Below are 18408 nucleotides of genomic sequence, written 5' to 3'. Positions count from 1 at the left end.
GCTTATATAATGATCGCTGTTTATTTGAACGAACGCCACACAGCAGTCGGAGCACAAAACCATAATTCAATTCTGAGCCTTTCTTCCGGCAGAAGCAAAGCTTTGAATGCTTAATAAATTCTTCCGAGGGCCACATTGCACACTTGTTTCATCTGACAATGAGATTACTGGAATGGAATATTCTGGAAAACTGTGGAGAGGAAGACAATAATGAAGCAGTAATCTTATTTCTCCACAGCAGCTTCCATTGTTCTCTTAAAAAGGCTTCTGTTTAGTCAGATTCAACTCTCATTCCAATCCGTCTTTCCATTGAGAAATATTTTGCAGAGCCAAGGATAAATTAGAACAATAACATTTCTGAACTACTCAACACAGATAGGAGAGAGAGCTATTGTGTCAGTTTGGACAATCTCTAGATAGCAGTGTCTGCTATGAGTGCAGCATAACGAAGCACAGATCAAGGGAGCAGCACCGCTCTCTGTTTAACTTCCTTAATAACTTCCTCTCAATAAGCTCCTCTAAACTTCATTTTGCCTCTTGCCTCGGTTGACTTCAGCCATCTTTAGACAACTTCAAAATGCTCAGACTAAAACCGTCAATTAACACCCGCAGTCTTTTCCTTGTGACAGTGGCCTCTGTAAATTAGGAATCATCAGCGTGGGCCAGCAGGTGTTAAGCTCCCTTTTTGAAGATTATGCCTCACTTTCCAGTGGCCTGGCCCAGACACTAGCCACTCTCTTCTAATCCACCACTGCAGGCTTTTGATAGCTCCCACTGCGAGTCTTTATTACAGTTACTGATTAAAACTGGGAGCCAGAGAGAGAGAGAGAGAAAAAACAGACAGATACAGAAATGAGAGTGACAGAAGAGAAGGAAGGGCAAGTGAGAGAATTAAAACTACTCCTATTTCAGAAGCAGGAGCCTAAACTGTACGGCAGCTGACTTTGATTACCTCTAAATCTGATACTTAAGCTTAAATTATGATAAAGGAAAAACCTGATCTAAAATATCAAAGTCCAACACATTTGTTCCATATTTTGACAGGGAATGGTGCCTTCAGAAAAGCTTTAAAAAAAAAATCACAGCCCTTTATTTTTAGCTGAGCACTGTAACATTAAAATAGTCAGAGCATTAAAAACACAGAGCTAGAACTAGACATGGCCACAAAATTGACTAGAAAAAAAAAAAAATCTATGAGTATCACAGCTGTAAAAGAAGGAACTTTAATCCCACGTAATGATGTTGCAAGGCTTGCTGGAACACAATGCAGAAAAACAACAGCCTTATCTCGCATCAGTTTACACTCCAGCATCATTTATAAGACACTTATTGTGCTGTCATTCCTCTCAGTAATGTCTCTCCTCCGCTCTGTTACTCAAGAGGGATAAAATCTACACACGGATGCAGTCGTCCCAAAAACTTGACATGAATTATTCACAACCATCTGCCATGGATCAGCAGTCTGAATGAGGCTAAAATAAGAGAGGAGGTGAGGGGTTTTTTGGTGATTTTTTTTTGAATTTAGTGATGATTATTTTACTGTTAACTTAAAATATAAGAAACATGTTTATCCTAAAAATAAAAAATACTTCTCAAAGCACCCCCCCTCCCGATACCTCAATACTGCACAGCCATGACAGACAAACTGACAATTCTTTACATGCCAACCAGCTAGCCTAAAAAACTACATGTTTTTTTTTCTTTCCCCTTACAGAACCCATCTGCCCTTTGGTTTGTTGCATGTATGGTGATAAAAGGTTGTGAATCAATCCTGGCAAGGAGAGCTGTATGAAAAATCACATGAAAATAGAGTAAGTCAAATTCATTCACAGGATGGAATGCAGAGAGTATGAAGTTCAAAGGGAAATTCAACTATCTACGACACCATCCAGTAGTGAAAGGGGGTCTTGGTCCTGCTTTGCAGACACAGAATCCAGCAAGAAAAAACTGACACACTCTCTATAGGGTGGCAACATAATGCAGAACTACCATCCAGCGGTAACTATACCATCACGAATAATTCAAGAGGAAGAGTTTCGGGTGAGTCCATGAGGAAAAAACATGACTAAGACTAGTAAACAATACCAACACCTACAAAACCCAGCATTAGCCTGTTTTATGGTTAGACTGTAGAGGCCTCAGAGCATTTTTAACAAGCTTTACACAAGGCCTCCAGCAGCAGACGGCCCCTCTCTGTTTGTGTTCCAGGCCGGGGAGCCGCTGTGCATGACGATTTATTGACGCAAGATCCCCCCTCAGCCAGGACCTGCCACAGATTACTGCTGCTGGAGAGGAGAGAGGAGCGGAGGGGAGGGAGGAGAGGGGACAGAAGGGGAGGGTCTCGCAGGGATGAGAGAGTTTTTCTGTGTGTGTGTTCTAACTCTGCCTCCAAGGCCATAAACCCAGTTTCAAAATGCCAAGTAGCATGTCAACATGCCAGCCTTTGCCACCCAAGTTTAAGTCAGACAAAAGGCCTTTCAGTGCTCTAAAATGGCGGTTTAAGAATAGGAAATGATGATCCGTCATAAGTGGAAAAGGGCTTAGCGATGCTGCACAGGCTGGAGGGCGACAAGGAGAAAATGAACTGCTAACAGCCCAGGAGGTGAAATTGAGGAGTGACGGCTTCATTCTGAATTTCTGAGCACCCCAAAGTGGAGACAGGTCTGGCAGTTGCAATGTTTTGGCTTAGTGCAACATTTCAACAGAACTGCCCCTCGCATATTTCTGGGGTTACTTGGTAACAGCTGACATTATGTAAGAAATCTGTTTTCCAAAAGATCATGTTTGTCCATCAACAAATATCCTACTAGTGAGTAAAAAGGCTGCATCCCTTATTGAACAAATTAAATAAGATGAAAAACATGTGGTTATAGCACAGGCAGCTGTGGATTCAGGTTGGGGCCACTTTTCCATCGCCTGGATTTTTGGTCCATGAAAGCACATAAGAGTCGGATGATGTCTATGAAATAACCAAAAAATTGACAGACACACCTCGAAATAAAATCGACAACAGTAAAATTGCATTCATGCACAATAAAGTTATGTTAGAAACGTGAACAACAGTGCGCATGTTGTGAGAACAAAACTGAGAGCACAGAAGTGATCAAAACAGGAGGAAAGTGAAAGAGGAAAATATGGCCTGCTCTAACGTTTCACTTACATAACGTGATGTATTAAACAAAAAAGAAAGAGGTTGGGGAAGGAAATCACAGATATCTTTGAACTGTGCCAAAAATCCACCGCATGTGACGACCTGAAACATCCACTCTGACGCAAACCCTTTTGGCTGGGACAACACCGTGTCTCTGCAACAATTAGCCAGTGGCTGTGACATCAATCTGCACAGCATGACCAAGACAACCAAAGCATGATGGGGAGGGGGGGACACAATTGGTCCTTTGTCTACTTTGATCTGCAGTTGAGGAAAATCCAGATCTGTACCATGGTTGGGATTAAGGGAAAAGGTTTCTGAGCAAACCATATGAGCAGCTCTCATTGGCTGAGGTCAAGCACACCAGTTTTAAGTATGCAAAGAGAAACCTACAGTGACATGTTACTCATGTCCAGAAAAAACAGCTTGTGTCAACCAAGCGCAGTTGCTCAAATGACATTGAAATTTAGTTGGAATTTAGTCAAGTGCATTCAAAATGATATTTCAAAGGAAAGTCAACATTCAAATGAGTCCATCAGCACTGCACACACCAAACAACAGATGCTATCCTTCTCTGACAAGCAAGAAGCAGAGGGGAAACACAATGAAAGAATGAAGGACAGTCATGGCCAAAATTAAAAAAAAAAAAAAACACAAAAACTTGACAACAAATTTCTGCCTTGGAAGCCAGTACAAGTCATTTAAAAGTTTTAGAGGGGAGAGCGATGCATACAAAAAATGTGGCAACACAAAGAAAAGAAAATGACTCCTTGAACTGATACCACTGAGGACAGTGCACTAAACTCCTCCCCTCATTCTCTCTCAGGTGCTAGAAAAGGATTTTTGTTCAGCTAAATTTAGTCCCAAACACAGGACACTGCTTTTCCCGACATCAGACCTTGTGTGACCAACCTGCTGCGATAACAATGTGGACACGTCACAGCCTTCTTTTAGTGGTTTGTTGTCGGTGTTGCCTGATGTCATGTTCATCACCTGATTTAAGAGTGTGTGGTTACAAAATCCTGTGTATAATGCATCCTTGTCACAGGGTATAAATATGAACTAGGGGTTTGGGTTTAGACTTGAAAACTTTCATGACCACAGAATCAACATGAAGATCAGCTACCTAAATTACTCATCAGAATCATAATCGCTTCTTTCAAATGTTACTTTGTATCCATACAGCAGAAAACTTTTCCATGTCAACGCAACTACAATACATACTCACAAATAATTAGTTCCTGTTGTAAACTGTAACTTATTGCTTTTTTTTACATTTTACCTTGTCGACTGTGAGAGCTCATTGCTATGGTTGCTGGTGCAGGTGCAGACTTGATGGAGGAGAGCAGTGAGGGTGTCAGCGCACCTCTGTGGTGGGTGTATTGACCACCATGTGTTGCACAGCCAGGCGAAGGAGGGACACGGGGGAGTCGTTTCTCAGGGCTTCATCACACCGAGCCACAGGTGGAGACCTCAGTGGTGTGTTGGGGCAAGATTCCTTCCACCAAACAGTCAGGCTGTGAGAAACAAATGCAAATAAGTGTTATCATATGTATGGGGTATTCCAGCTCATGTATCATTGCAATGGGTTGTGGCTACCAGGGCAGAGGATACCAGGCACTCACAGCCAACAGCAACAGTTTACAATATCTGAAATTAATTTCAAAATTTTTTGTTATTATAAAGTATGAATGAAAGTACACCAATTTTTTTAACCCTCCTGTTATCCTCATTTACGGGCACCAAAAAAATATTGTTTCCTTGTCTGAAAAAAAATCCAAAAATTCAGCAAAAAAAATCCCCAAATTTCTAAAAAAAAACTGTATAACGTTCAGGAAGAAAATTCCAATAATTCCTTAAAAGTTTCTCTTAAAAGTTTTGTTTTTAAAAAAAAGTCCTAAATTTGGCAAGAAAATTCTTGTAAATATTTTCAAAAAATGAGTAAAACGCTTACCAAAAAAAATCCTAAAAACAGCTAGAGTGATTGCATATACATATTTTCTTGAAGAACATTCACAAAAAAAAAATCAACCCAAACTCAGGGAAATCACCTGGATTTTGGTTGATTTTTTATGAATGCTCTCAAGAAACATTTTTAACGTTTCTTTTGTTTACATCAAAAAATGTTCAAAGATTTCCCAATACTGTTGTAAATGTGGATATCAGAAGTTTCACTGTGACAATATTTTTTTCCCACATTTTCAAACTTTAAAATGGGTCAATTTTGACCCGCAGGACAACACGAAGGTTAAAAAGATTTTGAAAGCAACCGTTTTAACTCTTTTGTCAGTGGAGTCAATCTGCTGAACCTAAAAAGAAACGTCAACCCCATGAAAAGTCAGTGAGAGAGGGAGAAATTAAAATACAGAAAAGAATGTAAAACACAATGGCTTCATCCAAGCACAAGTTGTATCACATGCCTGTTTTTCATAAAATGAATCTGGTTTCATTTAAACCATCTGGGTTTACTAAAATCACAGCATGTTTACATAGCCCTGTAAGCGTCGTTAGTTCTACAGTGTCTGTACCACACCCAGCCAGGGACAACTGCTTAGTTTGGTCTAATAGCTGCATCGACCAGCCACAACATTAAAACCACTGACAGGTGAAGTGAATAATATTGATCATATCATTGCAATACTATGTTCTGCTGGGAAACCTGGGGTTCTGGCATTTTTGTGGATGCTACTTTGACATCCACACAAACACGTTACCCCCCAGCAACCCACAGAACCTAAAGGACGCAATGCCACACATCACAGGACAACTCCAGAGATCCCATGCTCAGAAAAAAAAAATTTGGGCTCCACAATGGAGACCTACACAAATAGGGTTTTAATGTTGCAACCGATTCGTAAAAATAAAAAAAAGAATAAAAAAACAGACCAAAATGCTACTATAATACACTGAAGTTCCTAACAAGCCACATTTCATGATAGTAATGTGACTGCACAAGTTTTAGCATTTGATGGCTTCTCCTGTCATCACTAAATTTTTTATTTCCACAGCTTGCATGGTCAGCTGGGGAAGTCAGTGCCTAAATAAAAGGCTCTTCCTTTCAGAAGAACCCAAAATTAAATGTAAACAGAGGCCTCCTGAAGGCTTAGACTTACCTCTGAGTCAACAGCACAACAAAAAAAAGGAAGAAAACTTTTCATACTGTCTCGCATGTGTGCGTGGGTTATGCAATCAAAACTGCAAGGAGTATGTAAACACACGCACACACACAGACAAGTGCGCACACACACGTACACACATGCGGAAGCCTCTGGCTATTCAACCCTAACCAGCAGAAACTAAAACTCACCTCTGTCACAACTAACAGGTGTCAACAGCGCTGAACACAAACAAGTGGTAATGAGAGCTGCAATCAGTCAATAGAAACCCCGCAGTGGCCACAGTAAAGTGTGCATGTGCTCCCTTTCTATAACAAATACACACTCGCACACTTTTTGCTGTCCCCATTACTTTAAAGCTGTTAAACTGAATCATCGTCAAATAAATAAGTTCAGCGCAGTTTGGCCGATTACAGCTTCATGGAAACACATTACTGCCAGCCCTCTCCATGGCCTGACTTCATTTATTAGGAATTATCATCGAAGAAAAACAGTCCCTTAAGTATATGACAAATTTAATGGAAGCCCAGCTTATTAATTAGTGTTGAATGTGGAAAAACTAAAGGCAACATGCTGGAAGACTAATCAGATATTTGAAGTGTTTAAATAAAAAATGATCTGCAGTTTTGCCTTCAGTCCTAATACGAGGATAATGAAGTTCAAGCGCAGGCTGTCGGCTTTCATTTCTGACTTTAAGAAAACTAACATCAATGTGTTGCGATGACGAAGTACTGGTTGTTTATTTCTGATATGCACTTAAAGTTCTGTGCAGTTCCTCACAGTGTCCTTAAGACTAGGGCTGAACATTTATTCAAAATATTCAGCAAACTTGCAGTATGGCCAAATGCAAATTCCATTTTATTTTAGCATTGAGGTAAATGGTGAAAAAGAAACACTAAATAACTGTCTAATCATATTTTCCAGATAAAAGGAAACATGCTTGTTTGATACAGATGGCATAATATTCTTATAGCAATATCTGTCAAGGTAATCGCTATCTCATTTTTTTCAACCAATCGTTCTACCCTAAATCAGGCTAGAGGTAAAATAACCAGAGGAGAGATTTTCATGTCTGTGTGAATCTTTGACATGGTGTAAGTTTAATCACATGTGCACAAACAATGCTCAGATGACATGACCCAGAGGGACAGTCAAAAGTGGGTGTTGATGATCTGTCGAGGCATGAGGTGTCAAAAAAAAGTCCTCCTCAGTCTGTCAACTGGAGGGCAGCGGTGCTATTCTCAGATCAGCCGCCTATTTTCGTCAAAGGAGTCGTCTGTCACACAACAATCCAGACTGCGCTTTTACAGCTTGTTACACTATGTCAGCAATGACCCAAAGGCATTTAGTCCTCTCGCTCTTTCTGCCACACGCATACAGTGTGCAGCTTAAAGAGAAGCCAAAAAAAAGCTCCTTTACCGACAACATCGACCTGCAGTTTGTAAAAGTCATCTCTTTCAGCTGTGCAGCTTTTAATATCCCCTCCATGTCATACTACTTTTTTTCTGAAATCAAAACTGTTCCTCGGGGATCCCATCAAAAATGTATATCTGTACAACACTGCAGGTATTTTTCCTACACAGTGCCGCCATAAAACACATCACCTGCATCTTTTCAAGCGCCTCATTTTCGCCAACTGACACTTAAGATCGGATGAGATTTATTGTTCTTGTGCAGTGAAGTTTGAATCTGGATGCCTTTCATGGTACTTGACAGGAAAACAGCTCTCAGGACCCCTTAATGGACTTCATTTCCCAAGCACTCTGAGCACTGCCGGGAGTAATCATGATGGCATAAAAATAACATGTGGTCGGATAGCGAGCAGTAAACAACAATTAAGAGACCCCTTGCATAGCTCATGAAATGAATCACTGAAAATGCACTTGTGCCATGAAGACTGCTTCAGCCTCTCAGCCCTAATTGACTATGAATTATTCAGCTGGCGAGTGGGATTAGCAGCATCACTTGTATGCCATGGATTGACATGTTCTTGAAAGCTGAGGTAGGACTGCATGAAAAATTCCTAATGATGTGATGTTTTACTTCAGTCAATACTGATTATTGTTGATAATTAATAATGACTTATTCTAAACAAAAAAATAAGGGTTACTTAGAATTTTTCACTTTAGCCTATTTATTGAAGCACATGCGCAATGATTTTAATGTTTGAACAATAATGAAAAACAGACAAAAATAAATAAATTTACACGGAAGCTTCTGAGTGGCCAGCCTGGACCAGAAAGGGGACCTCGCATTCACACACATCCCAACATAAAGTTAACCAGCTCTCAAAGCAAAACTGCCAGTAGTGCCTCACTGAAGTGGAGACATAGGGTTGTGGATGACTTTAAACAGTGTAGGCCATCTCGCAAGGGCATCCCTGCCGACCGTAACCTCCACCAGAGGAGGTCTGTGCGTGTGTGTGGACACACTCAACCAGAGCCAAAGGCACAGGTGGCTGCAGACTACCACAGAAGCCACGAGCAGAGTGATGGAGGGTGAAGGGGCTTCATTATCAAGGTATGACAGGCTGTTTATGAGCCAGACAAGCAGCTTGCTTGGAGTTTGCTCAAGCAATTGAACTGTGTATTTTCATTACATGCTTTCATGGTTTGCATCTGATGCATTAAAATGAACCTATCGAGCATTCTATTAAACAAATTCTATAGTGCTATTGAAGAGGTGTCATCCCCAGAACATCAGTATCACTCTATCCTATGAACACCCCCCGTCAAAAGTTGTAGGACACTTTCTCATTCAAATAAATTAGAACCAGTCCTAACACTTTTGACGGGGGGTGTATATGAAGTCTTTATAATGAGCGATATTAATATAGAAACATTTTTCAGTAAGATACAGTAGCCCCATAGGAAAAGCATTGCACTAACAAGAGGGATGGATACAGTGTCACACAGTCATATCCTCAGCTGAACCAGTGACAGTCAGACGCAGTCTTTTATGAGGAGTGAGGCTTAAAGTCAGTAAAACACAGGCAAGTAACTAAGCAAAAGTGGGTACAGAGAAGAAACATGACAGAGGGAAGTGACTGAATACATGACCGAGATGAGGGGGTGACATTACCTGGCTTGACGGGCTCTGCAGCAACACAACACTTTCTGTCGCTTGTTTGTAAGTGAACATGGTCAGCTATGACCGCAAGACATCACATGAATCAGCTGTTGGCTAAATGGAGACAAGACGACAAACAAGGAGGACCCGTATCAAGTGGCACAGGGAGATCATTTTTCTTGTTGATACAGAACTCCGGCAGCATGGGGACAGTTGTGTGTCGAGTATGGCCAGGAAGCAGCTCAAACACAACACAACTGTGAATATGATAACAATACAAGCCTCACATTTTTCTGTGGTTGCAGGATCAAGTATCAAAATGAACGACTGAAGATCAGACATTAGAAGATAATCTGTAACAAATAAGAGTAATTAGTAAGTTAAAGGTGTTACAAAATCCTGACATATCCCTTTGAAAGGGTAATTTATGGTTATAAAAAAAAATTGTTAAAGCAGGGTGCAGCCTATACTTCATTGCTTCTGATTTATGCAGTCATTTATAGGAATACAGGCCTCCAAAAAAATTCTCCAGGCTTGCACTACATTTGTCTGCAGATGTATTCTCTTATCAGCAATAGATCTGTATGATCCACATGGTTGTAAATTTTGAGCTTCAAAACTCGTCCCTGTGGTCCATTGTGCACATGGGTAGGTAACAAATGTACGTCATACACATTCTTGCAGCTGAGTGAACATTACAACTAGTTTTGCTGTTATGCCGGCAATCCAGTTGAAGTAGTTATTTTTAGCTGCCATTAGGGCTAGAATATTGGGATAAAATTATTTTTTTCTGACAAATGTTGCAATTGGAAATTGATTTGCAATGATCAAGTCATGTGTTCAATATTCACTGTGTCACAGATTTTAAACAACTCAGAGAATTACCACATCAGACATCAAAAATGTGACTGTAACAAAAGGAAAACAACTTGAAATCCTGGGTCAGACATGCTGCATGACCTTGTGATTGGCAATTTGCAAAGTTTCAAACTCCACTTTTAATTTCTATTTGTTCAGCCCCAGCTCCCAAACTAGACACCCACAAGAGAAACCCCTGTCTGCAACATAAGAAAGAACTGTTAGATTTTCAGCGTCCCTATTCTTGAACTACTTATCTGTTACAAGCCAATCTGACAGAAAACTTAACCAAGTCTAAGCCAAATATCCAGAGATTTCATCAAAATCGCTCTCTACGCGTCTCAGTTTTTTTTAAAAATCCTAAAATTGACATTACTTAAAATTCAGCACAAGAAATCAAATAGATAAATACAAATCTGCAGTCACTTCAGCAGCTACCAAATTTAGGGCCTCATAAGTGAAACTGTTCTGAACTGCAGGCTGATAGACAGAGATGGAAACAAATACAAAATGTAACTAGGGTCCTAGATCATTTTCATCATCAGGTGGGATCAATAGTATGGGAACATGAAATGTAAAGAGTTATTCAAGGCACTAAATACAAATAAGATATTACAAATTAACAAAACATCCACAGCACATACACACCATTTGATACACATGTACACTACACATATATTTCTCCATTCAAACCCCAGATTTTTCCATCAGTAAAGAGACATCATGTAACAGTCACACTCATAACGGGACAAGATGTCCGCGGCACAATAATGCCGATAACATTGGTCTCCTGAAGTCTTTTTTTTTTTTTTTTATCAGAAGGGAAAAAATAAACCTATACATGTCTTTGGGCTATCAGCAGACTCAGTTCCTTAGTGTCTTTAAATGAAATGGCAGACCATGCCTTTTTAAAGGACTCTTTATTCTTCTCAGGTCATTGGCCTTGAACCTCTGGTCATCTGCTCTGAACAAATTTGCACCAGTTTTCAGCAGTGGATGTTCCGCATTGTTCACTGGGGTACATTGAAGTCAAACATCTGAGTACAAATTTAGTGTCAAAACTGAGCATTTTTTTCTACACCAAGTCTATTACAATGATGATATGTCTGTGATTTTCTATTTAAAACTAAAGGCAAACTAAGTGATGGTATCTCATCAAAATTCTTCCAAATTAAGTCACTCAAAACTTTGGAACCCAATCCATGCTGAAGGCCTGTTTTGCACTTTGAAGGATTGGCACAAATTAACAATGAACAATCAAAACTGGTATTTGTAGTACCGTATGTGATTTTGAAACAGAGCACTTTAACAGTGCATGTATCATGTACATTCACTCAAAAATATCTTGTTTGGGTTCTTTTTATTTTTCCTTTCTTACTTTCTTTCTTACTTACTGGTTCAACTTTGCGAAACCTTACAATTCAGTTAAATGTCAAATGAAGCTCTGTAAATATGCATAACTGGGGAAGGATGCAAACGCACCAGCTAAATGCCTGGAAATTCACTTTCATTGCATCCTCTGTGTGAGTTTACTGGCAGCAGAGAAGCTTGATGTTTTACCTACATATTAAGGGTATGGATTTAGCAGACCTACAAACTCTGCTATCTTATTCCCTAGATGAGGACTATAGATAACCTAAACAACATTCAACATCTTCTGCTGAATGGTTTGAGAGTTTAATCCCTTAGAGCAGTGTAATCTTATTCAAGAAAGGTCTCATTTGTAAACTATGTTTAAAGTTTTTGCTTGGTGGGAAAATGCTATGACTGCCATGTTTCCCTTGAATGTGACGGTGAGGAATCCTGTGGAACCTGGAGAGCAATGCCGGGTTGGCGATGACAGTTTTTGGCATTAAACACCGTAACACACTATGATGACAACCTTAAGCCAGGCCTGTCTGCTTCAATCTAAATGTGAGTCGTGTAAAATCTAACTATCATATTATATCATGGTGAATACTTGCAGCCAAATGGAAACATTAGAAATGTTTGTGTGTAAAATGTTATTTTTCTCATGTTTATGTTCGCATGTAGCGCTGTAGTTCAGTCTATGTTAAAGCACACACACACACGTCTGCTAATGTTAACAGACAAACAGCCATATGCTGTTGCCCTGGTAACAAAAGAACAACAATTGTGAGCCAAATAAAAAGCAGAAAGTACCATCTTTCCATGCAGTGAGCCAAGTCCTGTGTATGACAGAAGTCCTCTCCACTTCCCTTTCATTATTACTCACACCTTTTCAAGATCACTCTCACTCTTTGACCCATGTATCTGCCTAATTTTCTCTCTGCATCACCCAACTACCTTTTTAATTTTCTATTATCTCACACTTCAGTAATTTTACAAACATGCTTTCTAAATTTTTATATGTATAAAAGTGATTTTTTTTAAAGACCAGTGTGTAAATGAATGACTGAAGCTGCTTTAACATGATCACACCGCAGAGGAAAACCTTTTTCTATGTAGGTCACAATGACTCCTGACCTGAAGGAACAACTGTAATTTCACACTAAACTGGCCAAGAAAAACACTGACCCAGGGTTCAAATTCTTTACACTTTGATCTAGACCTCTTACTTCCTCTCATTTGGACTCGCTGCTGACCAGAAAATAAGCAGTGACTTCAGTTTTCAGTCATGTTAAACCTTTTCTGAAATCAGATGCTGAAACAATACTTCTGCAATGTGTGTACAGTTTTCTGAGTGGACGGTGAATGGAATCAAAATAGCACTAAACCCAACACACTTTGAGAAATGAAAATCAAAACTGTGAACATATAACCAGCAACTGCAATTGTTGTTTGAGAGGTGCATACATGACTAGTTGAACCTTAAATAATCCTTTCAAATTGCTTCGTGATCACTAAGAGCTGCTTTAAAGGTAGATACAATAATAAGGATTTAATACGGCAGCAGAGGCTATATGGCACCTTAGGGAACAGAATCCAATCTGTGATATTGTATCTGTTCATATTAATCAGTGCTGTGGACCCGCTCTCAAAAGTTAATGGCATCCCCTGCAGAAATCTACCTTTCCTGTGCAAATACAATGTTATCAAGTTGACAACCAAATTAAAGTTGTTTACAATCAGTGAAAAAGAAACCATGAGGGTAATTCTAAACTTGTAGCATTTGGTTGCAATAAAATGTCACATGGAGACATTGTAATGGTGTGGTAAGAAGGGGGTAGGGTGGTGGGACAGTTTGCACAGTCCTGCTGGTTGAGTGTGCCTGTGCACCACAGGTACCGCAGCCCGTACCCAACAATGCTGCGCCATTAATAGACTCAATTAGCGAAACATTCACAACATGCACACAAACAGAGATGGCCTCCCCAACTGCCTGCCGCTTCCTAACGGATCTCAGGGAGCTAGGATGGGTTCACAGTTAGGACAAGGTCCTGGAAAAGCACAAAGGAGCTAAAAACGGGTGTATTATTGAAGTTGTGCAACACAACAGGGCATAAGGGGCTCAAAGTGGGAGAATGATTCACAGCCATGAACTCACTGGGTGACCACAAGGATTCATCAAGCTTCAAATCACATCATTCGAGGCTGAGAGCGTCTGTATAGTTGCCCAGTGAAAGCTCTGTGTCTTCCTTTTGTCTACTTTTGCTGCTTCTCTGGCTAATATCCAAGTTCCTTTCTTTTATTAATTTGCAGGCTAAATTAGAAAAAGTGAAGTCACAGTGCAATGACTGCTTTCACTGACCTTTGTGTTTTATACTTAAAGCAAAAATAAAAAACAAGAAAACGATATAACTGGTGATTATGTATGTTTACATATTTGGCTTGTTTAGATGCCTGTCAATAGCAGCAGATTCCTCCAAATCACCGTCGTTAAACTGTAATAGTGTCTCTTCTCCAACAATGTGGGTAATTGAGAGACAGACAAAAAAAAAAAAAACGAACAGAGACTGACATCAAAGATACAGCAATATGCTGACCGGGGGCAACCTAAAGGGAAGACCCTCTGTGTACCCAAGCAGAGCAGTAGCATTATAGACCCCATTAGTATCCATTAGTGTGACAACATCCACAAAATGTCCACAAACAAGCAAGAGTTTTCAGTGCCAGCTTGTGTAGATCTGGGCTGTGACAAAGCACAGTGGGACTGAGCTAAATGAGTTTATTAATGAGATTAAAATAGGCAAACTTTGGGACAAGTAAAGAAAGAAAAGTGAAGCACTCCCAAACTTTAAGATTGTGACTTGCAAGTTAATCATGTGAGTTCTACGGTATAATAGCTATAAAATGTCTTCATTCTTTATTTTATCCTGTTAGAGTGTTAAACGTGTGTGAAATTGTATCATAATTAGCATATGAGTTCTGAGCAGAAACATGTTTTGTGAGGTCACAGGAACCTTGACTGTTGACTTTTGACAATTTGGGGGGAAAAAAATGCATGCCAATTTGAAGAAACTGCATCAAGGCATTCCAAGGATATTGCACTCACAAGAACTCAGTAACATACACACGTGGACAAAATTGTTGGTACCCCTCAGTTAAAGAAGGAAAAACCCACAATTCTCACTGAAATCACTTGAAACTCCCAAAAGTAACAATAAATAAACATTTATTGAAAATTAAATAATCAAAAACAGCCATCACTTTTGAATTGTTGATTAACATAATTATTTAAAAAAACAAACTAATGAAACAGGCCTGGACAAAAATGATGGTACCTCTATAAAAGATTGAAAACTATTTGACCAGAGTGACATGATTAACTCAGGTGTGTCATTTAATTGACATCACAGGTGTTTCCAAACTCATAATCAGTCAGTCTGCCTATTTAAAGGGAGACAAGTAGTCACCCTGCTGTTTGGTGAAAAGGTGTGTACCACACTGAACATGGACAACAGAAAGCGAAGGAGAGAATTGTCCCAGGACATCCGAAAAAAAATGATAGACAAACATCTTAAAGGTAAAGGCTATAAGACCATCTCTAAACAGCTTGAAGTTCCTGTGACAACAGTGGCTCATATTATTCAGAAGTTCAAGACCCACGGGACAGTAGCCAACCTCCCTGGACGTGGCCGCAAGAGGAAAATTGATGACAAATTGAAGAGACGGATCGTTGGAATTGTATCCAAAGAGCCCAGAGCAACCTCCAAAGAAATTAAAGGTGAACTCCAAGGCCAAGGTACATCAGTGTCAGATCGCACCATTCGTCGTTGTTTGAGCCAAAGTGGACTTCATGGGAGACGACCAAGGAGGACACCACTGCTGAAAAAAAACTCATAAAAAAGCGAGACTGGAATTTGCAAAAATGCATGTTGACAAGCCACAAAGCTTCTGGGAGAATGTCCTTTGGACAGATGAGACCAAACTGGAGCTTTTTGGTAAGGCACATCAACTCTATGTTCGTAGACTCAAAAACCAAGCATACGAAGAAAAGAACACTGTCCCTACGGTGAAACATGGAGGAGGCTCAGTAATGTTTTGGGGCTGCTTTGCTGCATCTGGCACAGGGTGTCTTGAAAGTGTGCAAGGTACGATGAAATCTGAAGACTATCAAGGCATTCTGGAGAGAAATGTGCTGCCTAGTGTCAGAAAGCTTGGTCTCAGTCGCAGGTCATGGGTCTTCCAACAGGACAACGATCCAAAACACACAGCCAAAAACACCCAAGAATGGCTGAGAGAAAAGCGTTGGACTATTCTAAAGTGGCCTTCTATGAGCCCAGATCTGAATCCCATTGAACATGTGGAAGGAGCTGAAACATGCCATTTGGAGAAGACACCCATCAAACCTGAGACAACTGGAGCTGTTTGCTCATGAGGAGTGGGCCAAAATACCTGTTGACAGCTGCAGAACGCTCATTGACAAATACAGAAATCGTTTAATTGCAGTGATTGCCTCAAAAGGTTGTGCAACAAAATATTAAGTTATGGGTACCATCATTTTTGTCCAGCCCTATTTCATGAGTTTGTTTTTTTAAATAATTATGTTAATCAACAATTCAAAAGTGATGGCTGATTTTGATTATTTAATTTTCAATAAATTTTTATTTATTGTTACTTTTGTGAGTTTCAAGTGATTTCAGTGAGAATTGTGGGTTTTTCCTTCTTTAACTGAGGGGTACCAACAATTTTGTCCACGTGTGTATAACCTCCAACTGCTGCTGTCGCAATTTACTAAACTAATGGTTGCCTTTTAAAAAAATATCCTTATTGATGAAAAGTTAGAAGGCGGTCAGTTTGAATTTGGTCCTTTGTAACAGATTCCACTGTTGTACTAAAAAACGCAATGCATGTAACTGCAACATTAGCAGTTCGATTACAGCTGGAGACCCTTGTTTCACATATAAATCCTGGCTGTATTAACTATTCAAAACATTTAAAAAAAACAAAAAAAAAAACAACGTTGCTGGTGAGAGGGACATGTGGAATGCCCTGCTTAACCAGTTGTCACCACAACCCGAATCAGGATAAGGGAAAGAAAATGGAAGGAAAATGTAGATACACACGTGGACAAAATTGTTGGTACCCCTCAGTTAAAGAAGGGAAAACCCACAATTCTCACTGAAATCACTTGAAACTCACAAAAGTAACAATAAATAAAAATTTATTGAAAATTAAATAATCAAAATCAGCCATCACTTTTGAATTGTTGATTAACATAATTATTTAAAAAAACAAACTAATGAAATAGGGCTGGACAAAAATGATGGTACCCATAACTTAATATTTTGTTGCACAACCTTTTGAGGCAATCACTGCAATTAAACGATTTCTGTATTTGTCAATGAGCGTTCTGCAGCTGTCAACAGGTATTTTGGCCCACTCCTCATGAGCAAACAGCTCCAGTTGTCTCAGGTTTGATGGGTGTCTTCTCCAAATGGCATGTTTCAGCTCCTTCCACATATGTTCAATGGGATTCAGATCTGGGCTCATAGAAGGCCACTTTAGAATAGTCCAACGCTTTTCTCTCAGCCATTCTTGGGTGTTTTTGGCTGTGTGTTTTGGATCGTTGTCCTGTTGGAAGACCCATGACCTGCGACTGAGACCAAGCTTTCTGACACTAGGCAGCACATTTCTCTCCAGAATGCCTTGATAGTCTTCAGATTTCATCGTACCTTGCACACTTTCAAGACACCCTGTGCCAGATGCAGCAAAGCAGCCCCAAAACATTACTGAGCCTCCTCCATGTTTCACCGTAGGGACAGTGTTCTTTTCTTCGTATGCTTGGTTTTTGAGTCTATGAACATAGAGTTGATGTGCCTTACCAAAAAGCTCCAGTTTGGTCTCATCTGTCCAAAGGACATTCTCCCAGAAGCTTTGTGGCTTGTCAACATGCATTTTTGCAAATTCCAGTCTGGCTTTTTTATGAGTTTTTTTCAGCAGTGGTGTCCTCCTTGGTCGTCTCCCATGAAGTCCACTTTGGCTCAAACAACGACGAATGGTGCGATCTGACACTGATGTACCTTGGCCTTGGAGTTCACCTTTAATTTCTTTGGAGGTTGCTCTGGGCTCTTTGGATACAATTCCAACGATCCGTCCCTTCAATTTGTCATCAATTTTCCTCTTGCGGCCACGTCCAGGGAGGTTGGCTACTGTCCCGTGGGTCTTGAACTTCTGAATAATATGAGCCACTGTTGTCACAGGAACTTCAAGCTGTTTAGAGATGGTCTTATAGCCTTTACCTTTAAGATGTTTGTCTATAATTTTTTTTTTCGGATGTACTGGGACAATTCTCTCCTTCGCTTTCTGTTGTCCATGTTCAGTGTGGTACACACCTTTTCACCAAACAGCAGGGTGACTACTTGTCTCCCTTTAAATAGGCAGACTGACTGATTATGAGTTTGGAAACACCTGTGATGTCAATTAAATGACACACCTGAGTTAATCATGTCACTCTGGTCAAATAGTTTTCAATCTTTTATAGAGGTACCATCATTTTTGTCCAGGCCTGTTTCATTAGTTTGTTTTTTTAAATAATTATGTTAATCAACAATTCAAAAGTAATGGCTGTTTTTGATGATTTAATTTTCAATAAATTTTTATTTACTGTTACTTTTGTGAGTTTCAAGTGATTTCAGTGAGAATTGTGGGTTTTTCCTTCTTTAACTGAGGGGTACCAACAATTTTGTCCACGTGTGTATGCCTGCATACCGTATGCTGTCAGTGGCATTACATACGTTTGTGCTGACACCCTCAAAAAGGCATTTTGCATGGTACTAATTGCAACAGATATTTGCAACGTGGAGATAT

At 39.8% G+C, this 18408-nt stretch overlaps 1 protein-coding gene across 1 annotated transcript in view; it reads right to left on the bottom strand.

Annotated features, from left to right (window-relative positions):
- Positions 1-18408, bottom strand: part of hdac4 (histone deacetylase 4) — a 136184-nt gene that overhangs the window by 113354 nt on the left and 4422 nt on the right. The window contains exon 2 of the mRNA XM_022210043.2: positions 4434-4668. Within this exon, the coding sequence (XP_022065735.1) occupies positions 4434-4455 (22 nt within the window). The 5' untranslated portion in view covers positions 4456-4668. The remainder of the gene's footprint in view (positions 1-4433; positions 4669-18408) is intronic.

The sequence above is a fragment of the Acanthochromis polyacanthus genome, chromosome 14 (genome assembly GCF_021347895.1).
Source record: "Acanthochromis polyacanthus isolate Apoly-LR-REF ecotype Palm Island chromosome 14, KAUST_Apoly_ChrSc, whole genome shotgun sequence".
NCBI lineage: Eukaryota > Metazoa > Chordata > Actinopteri > Pomacentridae > Acanthochromis > Acanthochromis polyacanthus.
This window is presented reverse-complemented; position numbering and strand designations above follow the sequence as displayed.